Source organism: Scomber japonicus, chromosome 15, assembly GCF_027409825.1.
Source record: "Scomber japonicus isolate fScoJap1 chromosome 15, fScoJap1.pri, whole genome shotgun sequence".
Taxonomy (NCBI): domain Eukaryota; kingdom Metazoa; phylum Chordata; class Actinopteri; order Scombriformes; family Scombridae; genus Scomber; species Scomber japonicus.
The window spans coordinates 16,205,273-16,228,747 of NC_070592.1; the positions used below are offsets into that span (position 1 = coordinate 16,205,273).

The 23,475-nt window shown below is 41.4% G+C and overlaps 1 protein-coding gene across 2 annotated transcripts; it reads left to right on the forward strand.

The window, feature by feature from the left end:
* Window positions 1–293: 293 nt before the first annotated feature.
* Window positions 294–22,542, forward strand: zbtb10 (zinc finger and BTB domain containing 10). 2 transcript variants are annotated; one of them, XM_053334467.1, is made up of 5 exons: window positions 294–1,148; window positions 8,663–9,695; window positions 14,840–14,905; window positions 18,311–18,486; window positions 19,333–22,542. In XM_053334467.1, the coding sequence occupies exons 1-5, from the start codon at window positions 507–509 to the stop codon at window positions 19,624–19,626; spliced, it is 2,211 nt and encodes a 736-aa protein (XP_053190442.1). In that variant the 5' UTR covers window positions 294–506; the 3' UTR covers window positions 19,627–22,542. The 2 variants fall into 2 exon arrangements, with proteins under 2 accessions (XP_053190442.1, XP_053190443.1); XM_053334468.1 differs by lacking the exon at window positions 14,840–14,905.
* The last annotated feature ends 933 nt before the right edge of the window (window positions 22,543–23,475 follow it).

Here is a 23,475-nt window from a genome sequence, read left to right on the forward strand (position 1 = left end):
AAATAAACTTTTATTATTATTATAATTATTATTATCATATTAGCAGGAGGTCTGGAGTGGGTCACACGAGCCAGCATTCATTGGCAGACAAGACAAGCAAAGCTAAAAAGATGAGAAGCATGCGGAAAATGGGTGCAGCCTTCAAATACAAAAGACCCCTTGCTGATCAACAGCACCCCCATCTTGCTTTAAACGGCTGCCCCCTCCCTCTCTCCAACCCCCCCGTCTCTGGTCGAGGTGCATTGTGGGGAAGAAAGTCGTTGCCATTCGACCTCTGCGGGGCCTGCGCGGACGCAGCGAGAACCCTGAAATTCATTATGCGTTTAAAACCTTTATTTATTTCCGCATAACCTACATACTCTCACCGGGAGGGCCAAAGCGGAGAAAAAGAAACGACGACGGGTCCATCTCTTTCGGGGAAATAAATCGTTTACAACAGCATTATCGTTTTGTCGGAGGGGGATACTATTGAGAAAGTGAAGATTGTCATTTATATTAAGAATAAAATGTCCGGTGAGAGAAACCGCAGGTCGTTGGCTTTCCGAGGAGGTGGATTAGCTGGGTTAACGGGCTCCAGCGGCATCGGTGGGGGGAACTGTAACAGCTGGGAGGCCCCGGCCTGTCAAGACCGACATTTTAACGGGAACAGGCCGGATCAAGAAGAGGACAGGGATCTGGGGGCGAAAGGACCATCGCAGAAGAGAGTGGAGGGCGCTGGGTCTGTCAGCGACAGCACGGAGCCCGAGGCGGAGGAAGAAGAGGACCCGGAAGGTGGCAGCTGGGCAGCCGGCGACGATCGAGTCGGCTCGGTGGAAGCGGAGGACGGGTCCAGGGAGGGGAGCAGTAGCTGGACAGCGGGGGACGGTCAGGAGTCGGGAAGCGGTGAGACGGGATCCAGGAAATCTGGGGTCGAGATGAGACCACAGACATTGCTTCAGAAACACTCGCTGTTCCACGCTTCGTGGCTGCAAGAGTTTCCATGGCTCAAATTTTGCCAGGAGACGGGGCTCATGTCCTGCTCCTGGTGTCACAACATTGCCACTAAAAACAGCGACGAGCTTGTCAAAGGCAGTCGCAACTACAAACGGGCCTTGCTGCTGAGACATCACCTGTCTTCTGAGCACGGGAGAAACGACCCCACCAAACAGGTAACGCTAGCTCCAGTCCGTCACACTTTCGCTTCTTTACCTGCGTTACATGAAATACCTGTCACACATTCACCACAGCACAAGTCCATTATCTGTTTGGAGTGTCACTTTAAACATCACTTAACACAAGTTCCCAAACACAACGAAGGGAAAAGAGGCTGTAACATAAGCTTCTTCACAATCTCTTCTCCGGGCTAATTAGCTAGCGTCCGCCTGCTAACCTGAGCTAACTACTAGCTTAGCAGACTAGCCGACTGTAGCTTTGCTCCCCAGCCGGAGGTAGTTGGCCGGTGACTGGAGTGGAAACCCCCCGTCGAAGCTAATGTCGACTAACTTCAGTTTCTGAAAAGCAAAACACACTGAATTACCTTCCAGTGTGCGTGACACGAATCATCTGTGATTAAGTTAACGTGTAAAATGTGTCAGCCTCTCCATTCACCAGTCAAAGTAATTTACACGCATAAACCTGCGTGAGTATGACACCTGCTAGCTAAGTTCATATCATCCTGTAGACTGCTTCCTAGAGTGGGGGGTTGAATTGCATGTCACAGATAATTGTTAATGAATGTGAAGTGCCTTGAAAAAAGTCATTATTTAGTAATGGACATTGGTATGATTGTATATGACTTTTTGTAGGTGCTCAAAACCTTTTGTTGCATCAGCAGCTGTCTTGACTGTTAGCTTGCTAGAGGTCACACAATGGCAAGGGCTCGACCCTAGCAGCCTTTGGGGAACCGCACCCCTACCCAACCCCCCGCCTCTTGGACTCTGAAGCGGCTCTGCTGGCTCGCAGTCCCGGGTGACCTCTGGCGCATTTCTTCCTCCTCCACCTCCTCCTCCCTTTGGGGGAGCTAAATTAGAGGCATTGTGCTAGATTGACCCCCCAAAATCCATAGATGGTGTCACTCGCAAGGCTGGACAAGAGGAGGAGAGTAAATTATGTTGCCTGGAGCCTGACAGCTTGCCTGGCCTATATGCAACCTTTTTAAAAAGGCTTGAATGAGTTAAATAGATGTGTGTATATAATAGAATGACACTCACCTCACCCGGTCATCCACATATTTTTGGATTAATGGGCCCTGGTGTTATACCTTTGGGTCATGTCTTATGATTATGGCTCCATCCTGTATGCAGAGGACTGAAACTATATTTCATAGTATTGGGAGATTACCCTTCTTTATTTAACTGGCATACAAAGAGTATGTGGTTAACTTAAGCTTGAGATGGGCATAGATATTGACAGTATTTGGGGTCAGGGCAGTTCTATATTTGGTGAACTCTGTCTTTATTGATGTGCATGAAGTGTTTATATTGGTTCATTATTTTTATTGCAGCGTAGGCAACATTTCCACAGTACTCCTTCCAATGACCTCATAAAAACAGGGAGTGTGTATCTGCCCAAACAATCTGGTGTCAAAGGGCATTTCTCCCATCGATATTATATTAGAAAAATAAAAACATACAATTACTTACAGTTCTTTGTTCACTGTCACTTCCTGCATTGTCTTGACAATGATCGGATGGTCTGAGCTGTCAATGGAATTAAGAGCGGGGTGCTTTTTGACTCTAATTTGTTAGCGAAGAGGATTGAACTACTACATTTAGTTCCTTCCTTTGTACACGCACTCACTAATCAGAATGACTTAAAGTGATCCACTAACTTGAACACATCTCTAATTGGTAAGGAGAGCAGTAGGAGTGGATTAGGGGCTTGGTGTGGCTTTTCCCTAGCAACAAGGACCCCAGACACTGTACTGAGCATTGAGAGGTTATCCAGGCCATTTCCTCATCTAGGATAGAGCTGGAGAGATAAAATCCCCAGTGCTGCTCAATGGGAAATTATTTGCTTCTTTTTTTTCTTTTAGCTATTTTGGTGTTCCTGAATGTATATATATATATATATATATATTTTTTTTTTTTACAGTCCACCTTCTCTATAAAGACGTCATTTATTTCACATATACAGCACTGCTGAAAATAATGAGCAGCAGTGTATGTCAAGCTAGGCTGCATTGTGAAGGAGTACATTAAAGGGGAGTTATGGTGTTACGAGGCAGTGTCTTGTTCTATTCACCCATTCCTGACGTTAGTCAGGCCTCTGCTGCATTCGTTAAAGCTAACTCGATTAGCCCTAGCACACCAGGGCAGCTGTGGCAAATGTGGGTCTCCTTGGAGAAGGGGGCCGTTGTCCTTAATTCTCTAGATGCGGTCTTGTGCTTAGATTGTTCGTTAGATTGTTCTCTATGCTCACTGGTAAAAGGTTAAAACGAGGCAAAAGTAGACAATTGGTTCTCTTAAATCAGATATGTGAGCACATCTGGGATCTATATAAATCACCTTCGTTCTGTAGTAACTGTTGTTTTTCTCTTTATCTTGACAAATTAGTAAAACTCTAAAACACTTATTTACCCTCTACATGAGATGAGTGAATGACGTGGGGCTACCAAACGTTTATTGGTTTTCACAGAGTAATCCCTTGTCATCACTACATAGAGAATCTATTCTACGACTGCACTTCCACATACATTATTAAACACAGGGGTACATTGAGTCTTTACCCCATAAATTTAGTTTCAATTTCAGTTCTCGCCATAGCTAACCTTTGCAAGCACTCTCTATCTCTCACCCACGCATGCACATTCTTGTCTCTCTCTTCTGCATTCATTGTTTGAAGGCCAACAAATTGAATTCCTATTTCTAGTAGACACCTGCTCACCAAAGCCCAGCAATATCTGACCTATGTCCAGCTCAGGTTAGGATGACAATCACATAGCCAGGACGAAGGTGCACACATGTTGACCCACTGAGTTTGACCATTAAACAGAGGTTTTACCTGTATCACTGTCTTTTTAAAATATTTTTGGGAATTTTTGGGCTTTATTCAGTAGTCAAAAAGGCAGAGAGACAGGAGACATGGGCAGAAAGAGGGGCATGACATGCAACAGAGGTCTGCAGACAAACAACGGATGTTGCGGTTATGTGGTATGTGTTCTAGCCAGTAAACTACCGAGCCACCCGTGTTTCTGTCTTAATGGGGTGTAAGATAAGATTACTTCGCTGATCCCTGGGGAGGGGGGGGATTCGGATACAGGGGATTACAAGTCATTTTCACCCCCCCCCCCATTTGTTAAGACAGGCAGCACACCCTTTTGAAAGAGGGAGTCTCCCCAGAATGGAAAAGGGGACCCACCCATTGCTGTCTGCTGTCTGCCAGATACAGTATATGAGATGTTTATTGGGGGGCACAGGTCAAGGGAACGGGGTGGGGTTGAGCCACAGAGGGAATTCTTCTCGTTGAATTCGTCAGTGAACCCCCCGACCCCCCTTCCCTCTCTCTGTCTCTTCTGGTAGGGCATTGTTAGGAGGCCGGGAGGCACTCAGCGCAGCCCTCCCACACCTTGGGCCAAACGTACACAGCGGTATTGTTCTAGCATCTGGGGACAGACGGGGTGGGTGGGGGGGTCGAGGGAACGATACAGTAGATGTAGGGAGTTAGGGAAGGAGTGGTGGTTATGGCCTCAGGGTTGGGCTAGTCATGGGACTAGATTGATGGTTGGTGGGGGGAGGGGGTGGACAAGTGAAGGGATGGAGGTGAACATGTGTGTGGTAAAGGTAAATAAAACTGGCTCTAGTGGGTCATTATGTTGTGTGAGGACAGTATTATATCACATGATCTGTTTTAGAGGTGTGTAGTGTTTGTCATGGATCTGCCGGCCTTGGGGCTTTGTGGTTTATTTGGGTTTGAGGTTTATTTTTGTTAAAGGACTCTATTCTCAGTGTTGCTGCAGGTCTTGACTGTGCGGCCAGTGAGTGCTTCAATAAGATTGAATTTATGGCCATCTTGGTTTGTTTAATCCACCTGTAAATCAGCTCTTGTTGGACATTCACCGTAGATTTTGAAGCATTCACGTTTCACCTAGATCAAAGGATTCTTCTTCTTCCCTATCGTCCTCTTGGATTCTCTCGCGCTCCCGTTTCTGCCTCTCATTTTTCCACTCCTACCATCTCTGGCTCAAATAAAAACCTAGCCATGTCAAGACTGGGGGGAGGTTGATATTGTCCCCACATTTTCTCTTGACTGCGGCTTACACAGCCTGAGCTCAGGCAGGTCTTGCCTACAGCATCTGCTGTGCAGGGTTGGTCTGCTGGTTCTCAAAGCTCCCAGCTGACACGTGGCACATCTGGAGAAAGGATGATGCTGCTGATGAGGCTAGTATGGAGCAACTTATCCAGTACCAGGCTGTCCTACCCTGTCTCCAATATTTGTGCAAAACACACACAGCTTATATCAGAACTGCCAGACAAGTCTTACCTCTTGGCCTACTGCCTTGCTATGTGTAATGGATAAAAGCTGTGGAGAACCATGGGGTTTTTGGGGGGTGGGATGGGTATTTATTTGAATACGACGATAAAAGGGATTTACAAATTTACAGGTACTAGGAATGCTTGTTTGTTTATGACATTTCTAATGTATCGGCTCTTTTTCAGTTCAACTCTCAATGACCTCTGACTATAAATGTCTGTTTGGAGGTATTTTTGTCTGAGGATGCTAAATATAATCCATCATCTGGTTTTGGAAGCATGTCAGGTCTAAACTCATCAAATAGAAGGGAACTACAGAACAAAAAAAACAAGGTAGCAAAAACATGTTTTGACCACTGGCAATCTACCTCTGAAGGTTTAGGAGATGTCCACCAAACTGGCATATGATGATATCCACAGTGAAACATAGATAGGCTATCGTTGTTGGGGGAGGGGAGGTGGGTTTGTTTATAGGCCACTCCTACTATACATTTTTTTAATATACTTCCTTTTATACTTTTTATATTTTGTATGTGTTATTTATATTGTTTGCACATTTGAGTCCCTTCACAGCCCATCCTCACCTACTCAGCAGGTCATTCCTCACTTTTCCTACTTATACCTGGTGCTTAAGTAACCTCATTAAGCAGATCATCTATTTTAACTAATAAGGATATAACTGCAGAAAATAGCAGTGAATTAAAAAAAAAAAGCAGTCAGCCCAGCAGATGTGAGCAGATATTGATCGATGACAGTGGCAAATCACCACGCACTATGGTGGCCGCAAACATGGGTTGTTTAAAAAAAAAAAAAAAAAAAAAAAAAGTCACCACTTCATCCATCTGGCTTTTTTGTGTTGATCTTTTAAATCACAATATTCTGATGTTAGTGGGCTCCGCCGTCGGCAATGGAGCAACTGTACTCTGAAGCTTGTCCAACTCTTCTTGTTGTGTAGCACTCCTGCCCTTCAACGCACCACGCCAATATATTTCACCACAGTACTCAACATTATGACCATGCCCCTCCAAAAGGCTTTGATGTGTATATCATGGAATAATTTTTCTCCCTCTCCCCATCCACTTGGTCTCACCCTCATACACGCTGGCTCCTTTCTATGCTTGCAAGTGGGAGCTGCTGTGTAATAAGAGAGTGATTGCAGAGCCCTTTTCACAAAGGCCCACAGTGAGTGGACAATGAGCCTCGGGGAGAACGCTTGCTATTGTGAAGGCTAAAATGGGGTGACCCAACTCCTTCTTTCTCGTGTTCGCCTTCCGTCCCCCTCTGCTCCACATTTTCTCCTCCGCCCTTTTTCTCGAGGCTCAAGGTCTCGCTCTCTCTCAATCTATGCCTCATGCTCTCACTACTTTTCTTTGTGCGTGTGTTATCAGGCTTTTCTCTTTTATGCACCAACCATTTATCATCTTCTTTTCGCACTTATTTCTATCAGCCATGTTTCTATCTCCCCATTATATGCTGTTCTTATTATGCTGCCCATCTCCTCATTTTTTTTTATTTCTTCTATCCTGCAAAGCACGTCCACTTTCCCCCCTCTCTGTCTCTGCCTCTCATTTTATTCTATCCCATCTCTCAACCTCCAGCTGTGGCAGAGGACGATAAGCCCCCCTATACTATCCTGTGTGCCCAGGCTGCCCTGGACAAGAGCTGCAGTGTGGAGGGAGTAGGGGTGGGGGTGGGGGCTGGGTGGGGACCTCAGAGAAATGGATTTAATCAGAATTACTTGAGCTGAAACCCCAGCTGTGTGTATGTGTAGGCAGCTTGGTTTCTGTGTGCCTGTGCGTGTGTGTATATATACATGCATGTGTGCGTGGAAGAGATGGTGGGTGGGGGCAAAAATGCAGGGCTCTAGCAACGTGAATTATTCTGGATTAGGACATCTGCTGTGCAATTCTAAAATGAGTTGGACATGTATGCTGCTGTGTGCGTGTGTGTGTGTGTGTGTGTGTGTGTGTGTGTGTGTGTGTGTTAAAACTTAAATGCAGACCTCTTCACAATCTGGGTGCATTTTTTTTGTTTTGTTTTACAGTTTTTGTACAGTGCCTTGTATGCACTTAACTGAACCCAACCTATGGGGGTTATATTCAATAGCATGTATTTGGTTAGTGTTTACGTGCGCGTGTGTACATGTGTACTCCCCTCTCTTCTCCTCTTCGTACCAGGCTGGCCCTTTGCCCCGTTATGGGGGAGCAGGGGAGAGGAGAGGAGGTGGGGCTGTTACAGGGTAGTTCTGTGCTTCTGCCAGTTTCCCTCCCATCCCACAGTCAGGTTGTGTCCTGCTCTTGACACTTATCAGCCCTCCTCCAGGTCTAATTATGGCCCTTTTTGCATTTCACTGCATCTTTTAAATCAAGATCTAGCTATCTAACCAAAGTTAAATTGTAAAGTTTAATTCATTCATAATCAGATTTGAAGACCAGAGGACTTCAAAAGCAAGACTAGTCTTACTATAAATTAGTACCTGTCAAAATGATGAAACAAATTGCCTTAAAAAAAATCAATACTAAAAAGTCACCACATGAAAGTAGTAATTGAGGGGAATCCTAATGTACAGCAGTTTAAAATGTGTCTCACGCTGTAACTTCAGTGTTTGAATCTTTTTTTAAGTAGCTGATTACATTTCTATTTTGTTGTTGTTTTATAATAAAATAAATTAAACATAAATTAGACTAAATTTAATGTTCCAATTGACCTAAAATTTAAAGAGTAATAAACGGGTTGGTCCAGAGTTATTGAATGCAACAAGTTTGGGAATTATTTCTTTGTGGGTTGACAAAAGACATTCTGTAAAATGCAGGAAATCATTGACTGAAATAGAAATAGGTAAGCCTCCACAAGGGAACGCTTAGAACAAATCAACAAATGGACTCATGTGTTGCAGTACTTATTCTCAAAGGCCTCTCCTTGATCTACTGTAGCTCAGGTTTTACCTCATTTGTATCCCACCGCCACCATAACAGAAGCCTGTAAAACCTGTTTCACCCCTAGGGCAGGTGTGTCGGGAACCTCCAGGGTGTTTGTCTACCTGTGTGCGTGTGTGTGTGTGTGTGTGTGTGTGTGTTTGCGTTTTTGTAGAGACAGAGTTACAGGAAGGGAAATTATATGTGTGTAAATGCATTTGTGCTTACTTTTGCAAATAACTGTGCATGAGCAAACACATGGTCTGCAATAATTTTTCTGTTTCTTCCTTTTAAAAGGAGATGGTGAGGCCCTCAGACAATGCCAGCCCCTCCACTAACTCCTCAGAGGAAGACTACCGCAACAAGCCCAATGAGAACTCTTACTGTTACCAGCTTCTCCAGGAGCTGGACAAGCAACGCAAAAGTGGCATCCTCTGTGACGTCAATATAGTCGTCTCAGGCCAGGTGTTCCGCGCACACAAGAACATCCTGGTGGCGGGCAGCCGCTACTTCAAAACCCTCTACTGTCTGACCAAGAGCGAGGCCCAGGACCAGGCCACAGTCACCCACCTGGATGTCGCTGCAATCCAGGGCTTCTCAGTTATCCTCGACTTTCTCTACTCCGGGAATCTGCTGCTCACAAGCCAAAATGCCATTGAGGTGATGTCTGTCGCTAGTTACCTCCAGATGACAGAAGTTGTACAGTCGTGTAGGGCTTTTATAAAGGACGCCCTGAATATCAGCATCAAGCAGGAGGCTCCTGATTCAGTGGTGGTGGACTACAACAAGAGGCAGATGGTGGCCAAAGAGGGTCAGCGAGGGCTGGACCGGAAGCCAAGCAACTTCTGGGCCACGAGCATCCTATCGAAGCTATCAATCAAGGCCAGCAACAACCAAGGAAAGGAAGCAATGGAAGAAGACGAAGAAGGCGGGAGGGTAAAGGAGGAGACCAGTGATATAGAGGTGACAGTGGTTGGGGGTGAGGGCTGTGCCCTGGTCACCCCTGGAGCCTCTGGGAACTGGACCCACCACAATGACAACTCCTCTGATTCAGTAGAGACCAATGAAACACGGGCAGCAAGTGGCCAGGCGCAGGTCTTCGTCTGGAACGAGCCAGCCACAGGTGGCACTGCAGCAGCACCGGCAGCAATAAAGCGAGAGGCCCCGGACGCTGCAGCTGGAAGCGGGCGGAGGAAAAAACAGACCACCACACGACGATTTGTCTACAACTTCCCACCAGAGCCTGAAGAGGGATTCGATGAGGGAATGTTCATCCAGCCATCGGCCTCCTACCCCAGAGAGGATTTCTCTTCCCTCTCCGAAAATGCTGGTATGACACACATTTGCACCTTTAACACTTTTAGACTTGCACACCCTTCACTTCCAGTCCTATATATAAAGAGAATGAATGATGTGTCATATTTAGTACATAAAGTTTAACAACAGGCCAGGGTAAGGTAGAATATCATTAAAAGAGGTGGTTGTAGTCATTTTTATGATAGCCAATCCTGTCACACCTCTTCTTTGGCAAAGAGACGCTAAGAGAGATGTTATTAGGGAAAAACAATGGTTTAAATAATCCTCTAATCCTTTATGTCGCCCTCTTGGGTAAAAAGTTATAATTTAGCTGTAAGAGTCCTCATAATGTTCCTGATCAGCCATCTCTGAAATTGTCAAGATCTTTATACTGCTTTAAAGATACATAATAATTATAATTGCACACGTAGCCCAGGGCTACTGCTAGTTGGAGACACAGTCACCACTTATGTCAGGTTGTGTCATTAGCTAGCTTGATCCCTCTCTGCCTTTCTGTCCCACCCAACCCTGTGACCAACAGTTTAACCTTTAAATCCTGTCACGTTCAGTTTCTACCTGTTCCAGCACTCGGTTGAAGATAAATGCTCACTCAAACCCAGATACAATGTCTTTATGGCTGCATTACAGCATCAAATTGAAATATTGTAGATGTTTTTCATTTTATACATGCGTCTCCACATTTAACCTGTTCTATTGATATTTTTGGAAATCTGGCGTAATTGCCTTTATTTTAAATTAAATTGAATTTTGTCAGATGAAGAAACAGAGTGTACTGTAATGGTTTCCTCAGCAGAGGGTCACTGCAGTTTAGAGGATAACACTGTTTCATATTGTCTTCCTCTGTTTGCAGTCGTCCTCAATGACGTCCTCAATGTATTATTTTCATGTAGAACTGTGGGACAGCACTGTACTTTGGGGCTTCATTGTCTTGTGTATAACAGTCTGTTACTATATTGTGATTTACCTAATCATACCACACCCATAATCACCTGACGCTATTCTGTGTTCAGAGGCTAATCATTGGCTACCTACAGTAAGAACCACTGGCAAAATCTTATCTTATCTTCACTATCAAATTATTGAGCACAGCAATCCCACATTCGGAACAAGAAGTGTGGATTTTAAGCTTTCGATCAATATGACAGCAGGGATACGTGCTTATCAAGCATTTAACCTGCAGTGCATAGCCAGCAAGTGACTCACTGCCAGTCATGATCTCCACTAATCACTCCAGAGCGGGGGGCTTACGAAAGTTACGCCCACCTGGACTGTCTCAACCACACTGCTCTGCTGAGACTTGCTGTGAATTAAAGATGAGATGTTTCGTAATGTAAAGTTACATCCATCTCTCCTACATGAGACTTCAGATTCTATTTTAATGATTCAGGCTATTTTTACAGTGTGAAATTATATTTTAGTGTTTCAAAGATAGTACGAGAATTAAAAGTTATTCATTCATAAAATAACATCTAGATATATTTGTCCTAACCTGTGTTAGCTTGTAAATCTGCTTTTAACCTTTTTTTTTAAGTGGCTTTCACGCATTCAATCAATTTTTTAATCCCCTCTATCTTGCTCAATAAACTTTTTGCACTCCTTTTACATCTTTCTTTGTATTTACCCTTTGATAACTGCCTCTCTATGCCTTAATCTATCCATGGCTCCATCATCCCTCCATCCTCTTCAGTACATACAATGTACCGCTCTTAGTAATCTCTTCTCTCCACTCCAGCCTTCTCCTTCTGTTGGCCCCATTAAGCATGGCACTCCATAATGATATCACATATTAAGTGGAGTGGTATGGACAGGGGGGAGGGGATGTGTGAGGCACAAAGTGTGCGTAGAAAAAGAGAGAGAACTACATTTTGTATTTGAGAGAGAGAGAAACCCTCCCTAATGCAGGATAATGAAGAAAGCAGGGGAAACATTTCTTCCCTCAGGCCTCCCTAAATGCGCTTGAATGCTCTTAGTGCCTCCAACTCCTCCTAGGGCTCTTTTTTAATGCGTGTGCAAAGTGATCCAGGGTGTTGTAATAGCTCACTTAAAGACTGAGTTTGTGTGCATGTGTGCTAACTCTCCAACCGTCTTCTCTTCATGTATCTTTTGCCCATTTAGCCCCATGTCTCTATTTAATGTGGACTATTTTTCCAAATAAAGATATGGTTAAGACTTGAAGTATGCTGTTAGTCACAGTAAAAGGTTTCAAGGCAGCTGTTTACCCCTAGATTACACTTGTGTTCAACAGACCGTTAACCTCAAACAGTAGAATTCATTCATGCTGTTTAATTATAGATTTGTGAATTTATTAAGTCTCTGAAAGGCCTCGAAATCATAAAGATTTGTCCATGTAAAGAGGCCTGCCAAAAATAACCGTCTCCCTCATTGCTGTAGTCAAGAACGTTTTAAATGTCTCAAACTGACGGACTCCATATTGTTTGAAGCGTAACATGTGAGCGAGATGGTGTCCAGAGAATTTGAGGCAGAAATGTGCAACAAATTATTCTGATGCCGTTTGATGTTGGAGTGGGAAGAAGGTGGTATGCCCTTTTAGCCACTAAAAACGAACATGTGGCCTAGTTATGTATTAAACCTGTGAGATTGCCTTCACTTCTGTGGGTAGATAGTCAGCCGTGTCATTTTGTATAAAGTGCTTTTCAGTTCCTATTGTAAGTAAATTGGGTTTTTAAATAATTCTTCAGTTCCCTTTAAGAAAATGTTCCCATAGTGCTTGCTGAAGTGATACTGTGTGTTTCTTTGTCTCAGTAACGTGGTTGGACGTTCAGAGCTGTTGTAAGAAAGTTTATTTTGATTCTCTTATTCTTTTAGATCTTCCTTTGGTTACATCAAAGATATTGGACATTTTTTACTTTTCTTTAACAATGTAACTTTGTCCATCTATTACAGTGAGATGAGACAAGCTGAGAGTCTCATAAATTAAGTAGAGGCACAATGCAGGCTGCCATTTGTTTACAGTAATCTGACGTGTAGGCACAAACGAAGTGTCCGTCATATTTATGGTTTCCCCCCCCCCCCTCCCCCCCACCCTATTCTGTAGAAGTTAACTGAATAGTATTGTGTAGGAAGGAGTGGCATCCAGTTGTGTGGTGTATATGATATTATGCACTGGTGAAGCTCTTTCTGCTTTTACAGAACAATCATCACCTACTAATGAGCATCTTCACTGCCTTATTATGTAATGATTGAGTTATGTGTAGAATCAGAGCACTTAAAACCATATTAATGCCATTTTTCAGGCCATATCTTCTGGAATGTACATGAAAAGAGTTTGTGGAGCCATTTAAAGGACAGAAAGTGACTTATCAACGGTCTCAGTTTGCGACAGCGTTTCCCACAGTGTCTCCCTGCTGTCTGGCACACTCCAGCTTGCTTAGCCTTGTGTTGCACACAGTGCTCATTTGTTGTGACTCGCTCTGGATATGCGTGTCACATGATGTCTAAAATGTTAGTTATGCTTTCCTGAAATATTGCTTCATAAAGCAAAAACAAGAAAGTGTACAATTACTGATGTCTGCTGTGGCTTTTTAGATTATTCTATAAATTTAACATGCACAGTCGTGCAGAAAAGTCTAGGAAGGGTCACCATCTTGCTCGTGGGCACATCTGCACCAAAAACACATCTATGGTTATGAGGCGGCTGCTCTACAACTAGACAGGTCTCTTGTAACATTAGTTTGCTTGCATATTTCTGTTTGAGCATACTCACATTCATCCTCCAATGTTCACTGTCCCAGTTTCGTGCAGTGATGTCACTTGTCGGGCTTTCATTTAGCTTCAGTTTGATTTGTGTGGTCATGCTTCACGGATGGAAACGTAGTAGTTCAAATGGTAATTCTCTTCTGCCACAATGTTTATCATCCTTTTCCAAATGTGTGTCTTTTAGTCCCCCCCCCCCCCACACACACATTTTTTAAAAACATGACATTCAATTTGCAACTAACAATTGTTTCTTCAATTATTATAATTTAGAAAATGCTTGTCACAGTTTTTTGATGTCTTCTTCATATTTTGTCATACAAACAATGCAAAACTCAAAGATATTTAATTATTAACTGAGGAAAGCAGCAAATCTTCATGTTTTGTGAGGTGGAACTATCAAATGTATGACGTTTTTAGATTGAAAAATGTAGTCACACCATTATCGCTTTGTCTGAAATTTGACATTAACACAACATGACAGTGCTTTTTTTTCTTTAACCTTATTTTTTAATTTAAATATTTGTAATGATTTGCCAGAAAAGAAAAAATGGCGGGGAGTAGAGGTAGCTGGTGTTGAAGGCTGACAGTTTACAGAGTCGTAGGATGATTAGTGTTGTGGAAAATAAGAACAGTTGGAAGTGGAGGATGGTTTCAAGGCTCTAAGTGCTTTGCCATCACAGTCTGCTCTTACCACGCTGAGCCCACAGCCAACACTCGCAGCCAATAAATTCTTAGGTCTTCTCCAAACAGGACTGTTGGATTGTTTAAAGGGTGAGTGCTGCACACAGACAGAGATCAGGTGAAACGCATTTCCGTACACACTAGTCTCTGTTAAAGCGTGCACACAAACGCACACCCATGCACTATAACTACCCCCAATCCCTGAGAGGTGCAAAGCCGCCGGGGGCTGTCCCTTCTCTCCCTAATCCACTCTAATGCACTGGGGCTGTCCTCACTATTCCAAATATTGACCCAGGGAGAATGGACACACACTCTCTCACACACACACACACACACGCACGCACACAGGGGCGTGTCTTTGATGGCCTCTAAGCGCTGATGCTGGAGGAACCGGACACGCACACGCAGGTGCTCACACACAAGTACTTACAAAAGCTGAGTGTAAGCTGAGCCGGTGTGTGGGCTTGACTTTGTCATTCTCTAATTAACCCCTTCCCAGCTGGAGTCCTGTTTGTTGCTCCAGCCTGGGGAACGCACTGCTTTAAATATAGTAGGGCCCTGTGTGTGTGTGTGTGTGTGTGTGTGTGTGTGTGTGTGTGTGTGTTTGCCGATGTTGTTAACTGAAACTTCCATTGTTTCAGGTGGGGGCCGGTTAGTTACGTACACAAGGCGTTCTGAGGTGTGCACCCCCCAGGCTCTCAACCACCTCTCATCTCTCTTTCTCCCTCTTGCTTCTCTTGTCCCCTCCCCCTTTCCCAGAGCTGGCCAATCAGATCCAGTATAGCATCATCCAAGACATACAGCAAGGGGAGTCCTGGGAGAATGGTAAGATGCCGCACTCGCTAGACTGCAACTAAAGAACAGGATGCTTCAGTGCTCTTTTAGTATCATGCACCTTTTAAAACTAGTGTGGGCAGTCCATTCAGTGTGTCTTCTTTTTTAATAAAAGAACAGACAAATACAAAATGAATCAAAATCATGATCTACAGAATCCCCCTGTCAGTCTGATTACAAAAGATAGAAATGGATAAGTCGAAGCATAGAAGTGTCAGTATGCATGCTGAAGTCTGCTGTTGGTGGACACCATTTTCTAACATTTCACTACATAAATACATTTAAAACTATGGATGGTGACAAAACTGATTTTTTTTTTGACAAACATCAGTGCAAGTCCTGTATAACTTCTTATAAGTGTACAGTTTTTGCAGTTGGTATACTAAAAATGACATACTTAACATTTTAGACAAAGACAGTGCAGTGTAGATAGTGTACTTTTTGTATGTAGTGTAGGATTGAGACACAATGTTGATGAACAGTGTTATGCATCTTTTCTCTTTGATGATACCAGAATTTATTATTATTACAACTTTAATGATGATGATGCTTTAAGGGTCATGCACAGGATTATGTAAATAAATGGATAGATGGATGACTAGTGCTACTATATGTCCACCAATTTGTACCACATCATCTTGTGTGTCAGTGGACAGAGGAAATTAGTGCTACAACTAATGGTTATTTTTATTATTGATTAATCTTTGATTAAGAATTTGATAATCAGTTATTTTCTCAAAATAAATATGATGTAATATGAATATATCTATCAGTGCCAAGATGTAACCACCGACTAACAGTCCATAACCCAAACATATTCAGTTTATTATCACAGAGTACTAAACAAAAAATATTCACACTGGAGAAGCTTGTTGAAAATAGATTAATTAATTAAATAGTCAATTGATTAATTGGCTAATTGTTGTAGCTCTACAGGTAACCAGTGTCACTGACATTTGACCAAAGTCAGACGTAGTTGAGAGTTCAGTAGAAAAGGGGTGAGGAAGACATTGAAGAAGAGGCTCTATTGTAAATCCGCCATTCAGCTAAATGTGCCACAAAATGTAAGAATCCAATTTTGTGCATAAAACTTTAGTTTCAGTTTGCACCCGTTGGTCTATATGTGTTGTTTGCTCTATAAGTATGCATAGGTGAACACTTAATCTCATCCTAACTTTCTAAAGCATGCATTTAAGGTCATTTTCAACAAGTTAATATGATCTCTGAGGTCCCCAAAAACTTGTCTGAAGTTTTTTGCTGAGAATACCACTGAGACTATATATACTACTGTATTTTAGCAGGCCTCTGTTTCAGTCCTGTTCTCGATGGGTTCTTTCTGTGTCTATGCAAATGAGCTGCTGCTCCCCACACCCCACTCAGGAATTGGGTGTGGCTTTCTGGCCGTGATACAAAGTGAGACTGCATGACAGCATCAACGGAGACCGAGGGCGTTATTTCGTTCGGTTCAAATGGGGCTAAACCTTCACACATTTTAGTTCAGTTTATTTCGGTTCAAATACACATGTACTAACAGGGCAAACAATCATATGTCCTTGTCCTTCATCTCCACCAGAACTAGTGAAAAGTCAAAAGGGAAAAACAAAAAGAATAAATAAATAAATAAATAAAACAGTTTCTGACCAAAAATGTGTAGGTAAAGGTCAATATTGTTGCAATATTGACTGTCCCTCCATATTGCAACAAAAGTCACCACATGCAACAGGTTAGCCTGCTAAATAAACATTAAAACAACATAAAACATAGCAGATTTTAAAGTTTCCTTGTTTGAAGGTCAAGCACATCTGATAATCGATCGATCACACACATTTTTCCACATTTTTTAGTTCTAGACGTTTCAATCAAAACATACATGAATCCAACAAATGTTCTCTTCCTTAGATGATGGGAGGACGTAAAGAGTGTTATGTTGGTTCTTGCAGCTAACAACAGAACTATGATTGAGTTCAGAATTGGATTCAGTAGGTTTAGAGTAGAGAGGAAGCCAAATTCAAACAGTGTTTTTGCATACACATTTACTGAAAAATTGAGCAGATGAAAAAGAGAGAGGACAGTTCTCATAGTTTGTTGTTTTCTAGACACACCAGGGGCACACATTAACATAAAATAGATACAAGAAAGAAAGTGTAATGCAAAAGAAAGAAAAGGTGTTTTATTGTCGCTTATTGCACATCCACAAAATGCATCTTCACTGCACACACATGCACACACACACACACACACACACACACTCGCACCAACAGGGAATACACAGGTGACCTGCTTCTCATCAACACTCTCCCCTCCTCCCTCTTCCCCCTAGCAACCTGCCCTGACAACGCCTCTGTTGTGTGCTCCCTGGCTCAAACAAAAGGCCCAGGCCCTGTTACCCCATTCTCTCTCTCACCAGTGAAGACTATCACACTGTTTGGAGCCTTTTCAAAATCAATAGATTGTCTGCAGTAGCTCCTTTTTAGCATAAACGTCTGAGATGGTGAATGACAAACATAGTGGTGTGAGGGCATGTTGAGTTCTCCCTTTTTTTATACACTGTAATAAAAACGTGCTGGTACCATAAGCTCTGGCTGTTAGTTAGTGTAATAGCCAAGCATGAAGGGAATATATGTTGTTCATGTAAACCCGTGTTTAGTTATTTAGTTTTGCAGGAAATCTCTTACACTTCCAGTGTTTGGTTGTTGCTGTTGAGCTGTAGCCATTTCCGTGCAACATAATGCAGTTTTATGTATGGAATTGAATTAGTAGCTGTTTTTCATCATTTGAGCGGAGGCTTTCGAGTTGCAATCACAGCTGTTACATTAACAATCACATTGATTTCTTTTTTTTTTCCCTTTACAACAAACTGAATTATTTTGGCCGTCCATGTTGATGTCTGCTAATATATCTGTGGCCCTTTCATTACCATGGTGACACCTCCCAACATCATTAAAGTTGAGCTGCAGTTACTTAGCAACAGTGACAGAGCTGGATTGAGAAGTTAACATGGCCGCCACTGTAATCTGTTGCATCTCTACAGTTTAATAAACTTCAGTAGCGACCGTTGATGTATGGCAAAAAGCTCCTAAATCGGTCTGTGGTTGTTTTCTCTCTCTAATGGCCGCCGCATCCTAACTCAGTGATTTGATAAACAGGATATTGGTTCCTGACACACCCCTCAGAGGATTTATAGATGCAAATGTAGCTGTTATCATTATTGTTTTGTTCCATCTCAAGCTTATTTAAAGTAACTTCTGGTCTAATCAAATTGAAATTCTACCTAAAGTCACATTTTAAGAGTAGATCACACTTCTATAAAGCAAAGCACATCTTGCATCACATCTTCCTTGCTGTTTCTTGCTGACATTTCTCTTCCTGTTTGTGTTTTTCTTTGTCTCTACCCAGGCGAGACCTCACACCTAGCCCTCAATAAGCTCAAGTGCCCCCACTGTAACTACATCGCCAAGCACCGGCGCACGCTCAAGAGGCACCTGATCATCCACTCGGGCGTGCGCTCCTTCAGCTGCGACATCTGCGGCAAGCTGTTCACCCGCCGAGAGCACGTAAAGAGACATTCCCTGGTGAGTTTACACATATACACATACATTATCCTCTCCTTTTCTCCTGTAGCACCATGTGATGCGCTTCCACCTATCGGCTGACAAACACTACAGCGTTTTAGCCATCTTTGCCTGTTGCCTCCACCCCATGGTGAAGAGAAGAAAAGTTTAAGAGAGAAAGTTTAGTAAGAAGTCTGGCCTTGATATCTATCTTCTAATGTAGGATGGATCTCACAAAGTGGTATGAAACATTTGTGACTGTGATTTGTGAGACTGCCTCATTATACATGTGCTTAAAAATCAGGATACATAACAGTACTGACAGCAGGCAGTGTCTTATTAAATACTAATGTAATCTGAACTGTTTAACTGAGCTATACTGAACTGAACTGAACTGAACATCAGACTGTTGGATAAAGAGCATTTTTCATTTATACCCAAGCTAGTGTGGGGATAAAAATGAAAAATGCAAGTCTGAATCCCTGTTCCTTTTGAATAATGTAATAATTGAGAAAGTCTCTATGAGCCTTTAAATGAATGTTTGTCTCTTTGGAAAATCCACTTAATCACTTTCTTGCTAAGAGTTAAATGAGAAGATCAAGACTGCTCTCATGTCTGTACTGCTAATATGAAGCTGCAGCTAGCAGCTGGTTAGCTTAGCTAAGCACACAGACAAAAAAACAGGGGGATAATCATACAGTATGAGCACATGAGTGGTATCAGTCTTCTCATTTAGCTCTCAGTAACAAAACGTACCAGCAAGTTCCCAAAGTGTGGAATATCCATTAAATCGCCAGCGACCAGTGAGCCCAGACTTCAAAGGATAACTAACCTGATTTCACTTCCTCTACCAAATTCCTTTCACAGGTGCACAAGAAGGACAAAAAGTACAAGTGCATGGTGTGCAAAAAGATCTTCATGCTCGCAGCCAGCGTGGGAATCCGCCATGGCTCGCGGCGCTACGGCGTGTGCGCGGACTGTGCCGACTCACACCAGGCCACTCAGGAGGGCCTGGACGCCATGGAGGGCATGGAGTTTCCTCGCGACGAAGACTTCGAAGGGGAGGAAGGGGAGGACCTGGAGGGGGAGGAGCCTACTGACAACGACCAATCAAATTGGGGTGAGGGCAACACTGGTGCTGCCCTGGAAGAAAGAGACTAGATTTTAACAAGCTTGAGAAACAAAAATAAAAATAAGTTGATGTTTAATATATTATGTACACAAAAACTAGCTGGTAAACAATCAACTCCAAAGTGCTATCAAACCTTGAGGTTACTTAATTGTGCAAGTATATGACAAAGAGTTGGATTTTTAAAAAAAGCTTTGGTAGAGTGGGAACTCCAAGATGTACAGATTTTATTATTGTTAAAATGTGTCCAACGCTGGGCCCAGCGCCCACCAGAGAAAGATTCTAATGTCGAATAATATGATAAATCAGGTTTTTTGGTGATGTATTTTTATTTCCTGTTATTTGGGGCAGAGTTGGGCAGGGTGATGACATAGTTTTGAGTTGGGGTAGGCCAATCATCTAAAAAAAAAAGAAAAATGTTAATTATTTAATTTATGAAGAGAGGTTATTATGGTCTTATCAAATGCTATAATTTTTATTTCTGTTGTTGGTAAGCAGAGGCACAATAATGGCTGTTGCCTGCTGCTTAATCTGAAAGTATATTGCTTGGTGCTTGTAGAAGTACATGGAAGAAGAGCATTATTGCAGACAAGAAGGTTTTTAACTTTCTCTGTAGAATCTTGTTTAGATGCGCTAAATATTATTATATTATTCTTTTCTCTTTTTTTTTTTTCTTTCCCTGCACAAGTCTTGGAACCAAAAAATCTGTTTTGTGACTCTAATGTATTGCAGCCATATTTATGATTAATTTAAGAGGGCTGTGATATTGTGCCAAACAGACCGCACACCAAGATTTAGCAGGAAACAAAAACTACTGAATACGCTTTTTAAAAAAAAAGACAAAAAAAAAAAGACAAAGTGAGGTTTTTCGTTAAGCGGGGGAAAAAAGATGAATAAAAAAAGTACAAGGGGAAATGTTATTGCTAGCTTTATACAAATCACAGCGTCACAGTAACACTTTATTGTTATTAAACAAAAGCATTTGACTTTCACTTAAAGCTTGAATTTTGCCAAATGATGAAACGTTTGGTGCTGTAATGCTTGTCGCAGAATACTGGACCTACAGGCTATATATGATGTTTATAATCATAAAGCTTAAACTGACTCAGTTATACATATGTAATCAGCTTAAACTATAGAACACTGTTGTGCTACGGCGACTATCAGGTATGCTTTGCCATTGTTTTTAAGCTTTTATTTTATTTAATGCACATACATACATACATGCATACATTCACACATACATAAACACACACACACACATACCATTTTGTAGAACTACCGGCAGTACTTGTAATTGACGTTATGAGGACCTAAGTGGACATCAATACCTGTATACGTTTGTTTATATTTGGTACTGAGTTATATAGTAAATACAGTATATATATATATTTTGAATCACTTGAACGTTGGCTGTGAGGGGAAGAAAGTGTGCAGAAAATCATGATGTGTGATGTTTAAAGTCTGAAAGAACTCCATTTTTCATGTGTAAAAGGTATACACAATGTCATCGGTTTAATTTGATGTAAGTTTTTTTGTTTTTTTATATATATATTTTTTTTTTAGGTCTGCCAGGTAGGAAAAACACTTTGTTCCACAAAAAGTGAAGCTCTATGGCGCCTCATAGACATGCACTTACTTTTGCGTTCATGAGAATAATTTCTTTTTGTGTTTCTTTTGCTTCCCCAAAAGCGGGTCTGAATGGAACTATAAAAAAAAAACTGTTGTGTCTTTCTTCCAATGCGCAACTTTTTTTATTAGACATTTTGTTTTGTTATTTAATATTATATATATATTGACTCCAAAATGCAATCACGACTGTTAATTTCTATTTGTCCAACCAAAATTGTTGTTTTTAATTATTGTTGAAATATAATGTATGAGAAAAGCCAGGTGAAAACTTGCTTAGTGTAGAAAATCTTTGCTTGTGTCTGTAACTGTTGAGATTTTTAAATGTTTTTATGCTACAGAATCATTCACTTTACCCTCGATACATACTTTGTTTAATTTTTGTCCTTTTCCACAGATGTCTCCTTTCTCCTTTTTTTTTAAATTTTATTTCATTAAGCACATATTTTCTAAAGAAACATGGATTGTTTGCGGGTTAAAACCTTGGAACAGCAGTATCTGTTCATATGCAGTGGAATATACAGTATGTACTGAAGTGCTAATGATACAGAAGATGTATAACTTCCCTTTACTCTCAGTGGAAGAAGATATATTTTAAGTCGTAGAGATCTTCATCCTCTTTGTGTCACTTTTACCTTCAAATCACTGTGGGATGGGCTATATTATGGATATATATATATATGTTGAGAATATACAAGATTAAATATATATATATATATATGAAGAAAATATTATTTAACTAGTGGATTTACTTAATGAAACACATTGACAGTCAGCTCTACAAACCTCCCGGGCGTGGTGGTTTATTTCCGTGAACATTAACCTTCCACTTTCTCTCTCTGTTCACGCTGTGTGCTCGTTCATCACACCATCCTGTTGTCTTGTTTGTTCTTTTGATACTATTTACCATCCTACTGATTTTACTGTAATGAATGAAACTCAAAACTATGATGTATCATTTTGGATTTTATGCTGTATTTGTTATATGGACACAAACGTTAAAAAAAAAAACTAAAAAAAAACCACACACAAAAACGAAGCAAAAACACTACAGATGTAAAGCAGAGGTTTTTTTTCCCCAGCTGTATTTTTTTACGCTGTTGCAGAAGGTTGTATTTTTCAATTTCTCTCGAACTTTAACAGTGATGCAAAACTAGGGCCGCGCCTCAGTGCTCTCCGAACACAAAGCAAATTCAGGTTACTCTTTTTACGTTTTTATCAAAGGTTTTCAAAGATGGAACTACATTCTCCTTTTTTCTGTCTGAATTGTACTACTGTTCCTCTCTATACTACATTTTAAGAATAAAACTTTGATATTGCTTTAAACTTTTTGTCTACTTAAAGTTTGTCATTTCTGTTTTTGAGAAAATGAACACAAAAAAAATCACCAAAGCCTGCAGCAACAAACATTTTCTTTTCAAAGAGATGCTGATCCATGAAGCTTGATCAGGTTTGCCAATTTATACCTCATATAACAGCACAGTGTACATCTATTTTGGTGACATGAAATGAGTCCAAGCTGGAACCATCTTCTCTGGAAAGCTCTCTTGTCCATACACTTGTCCTCACATCCTTTGGCACAATCATGGAGTGAAAAATTGTGACTCAAAGCAATGTGTGCAATTCTTAAAATCAGTATTTAATGTTGCTTTCACACAATTCTAATGCTGAAGTACAAATATCTCCAATTGAGTTGCATTAGTCTCACTGGTCTAAATGCATTACTGTTTTCATTTGAACTGTGTTCAAGATGTTCAGATGTGTTTTTTTATGAGTGTAAATCCTCACATGCAACATCTAAACCAATCAAGACCTTTGATTTCAATCATTTGGTTTTCTTTTGTTATAAAATTTGTCATAGAATTATCAATTTACTTTACTGATGCAACTCATGTACTCATTTCTCAAACAAACACATTTACACTACACAGGGTGAAAGTCTTACATAAGTTGGTGTGAATATGGAGCTGACAGACATCAGAGAGGGACAAAAGACACAGAGGACAGATGGAGACAAACATGCTGCATGTGAGGACACCACAGCTGGGAGGGCAGAGCCAGATATGAGCCAGATGAAATTATTTACATAGTATAGTCAATAGTCTTTCTTTTTTTCTCTCCTTTACACCTGCAGGTTGAGACCCACAATATCATGAGATAACAACAACAATAATAATAATAATAATGATAATAATAATAATAATAATAATAATAATAATAATAATACAAATAGTTCTGACAATGTTTTTTCA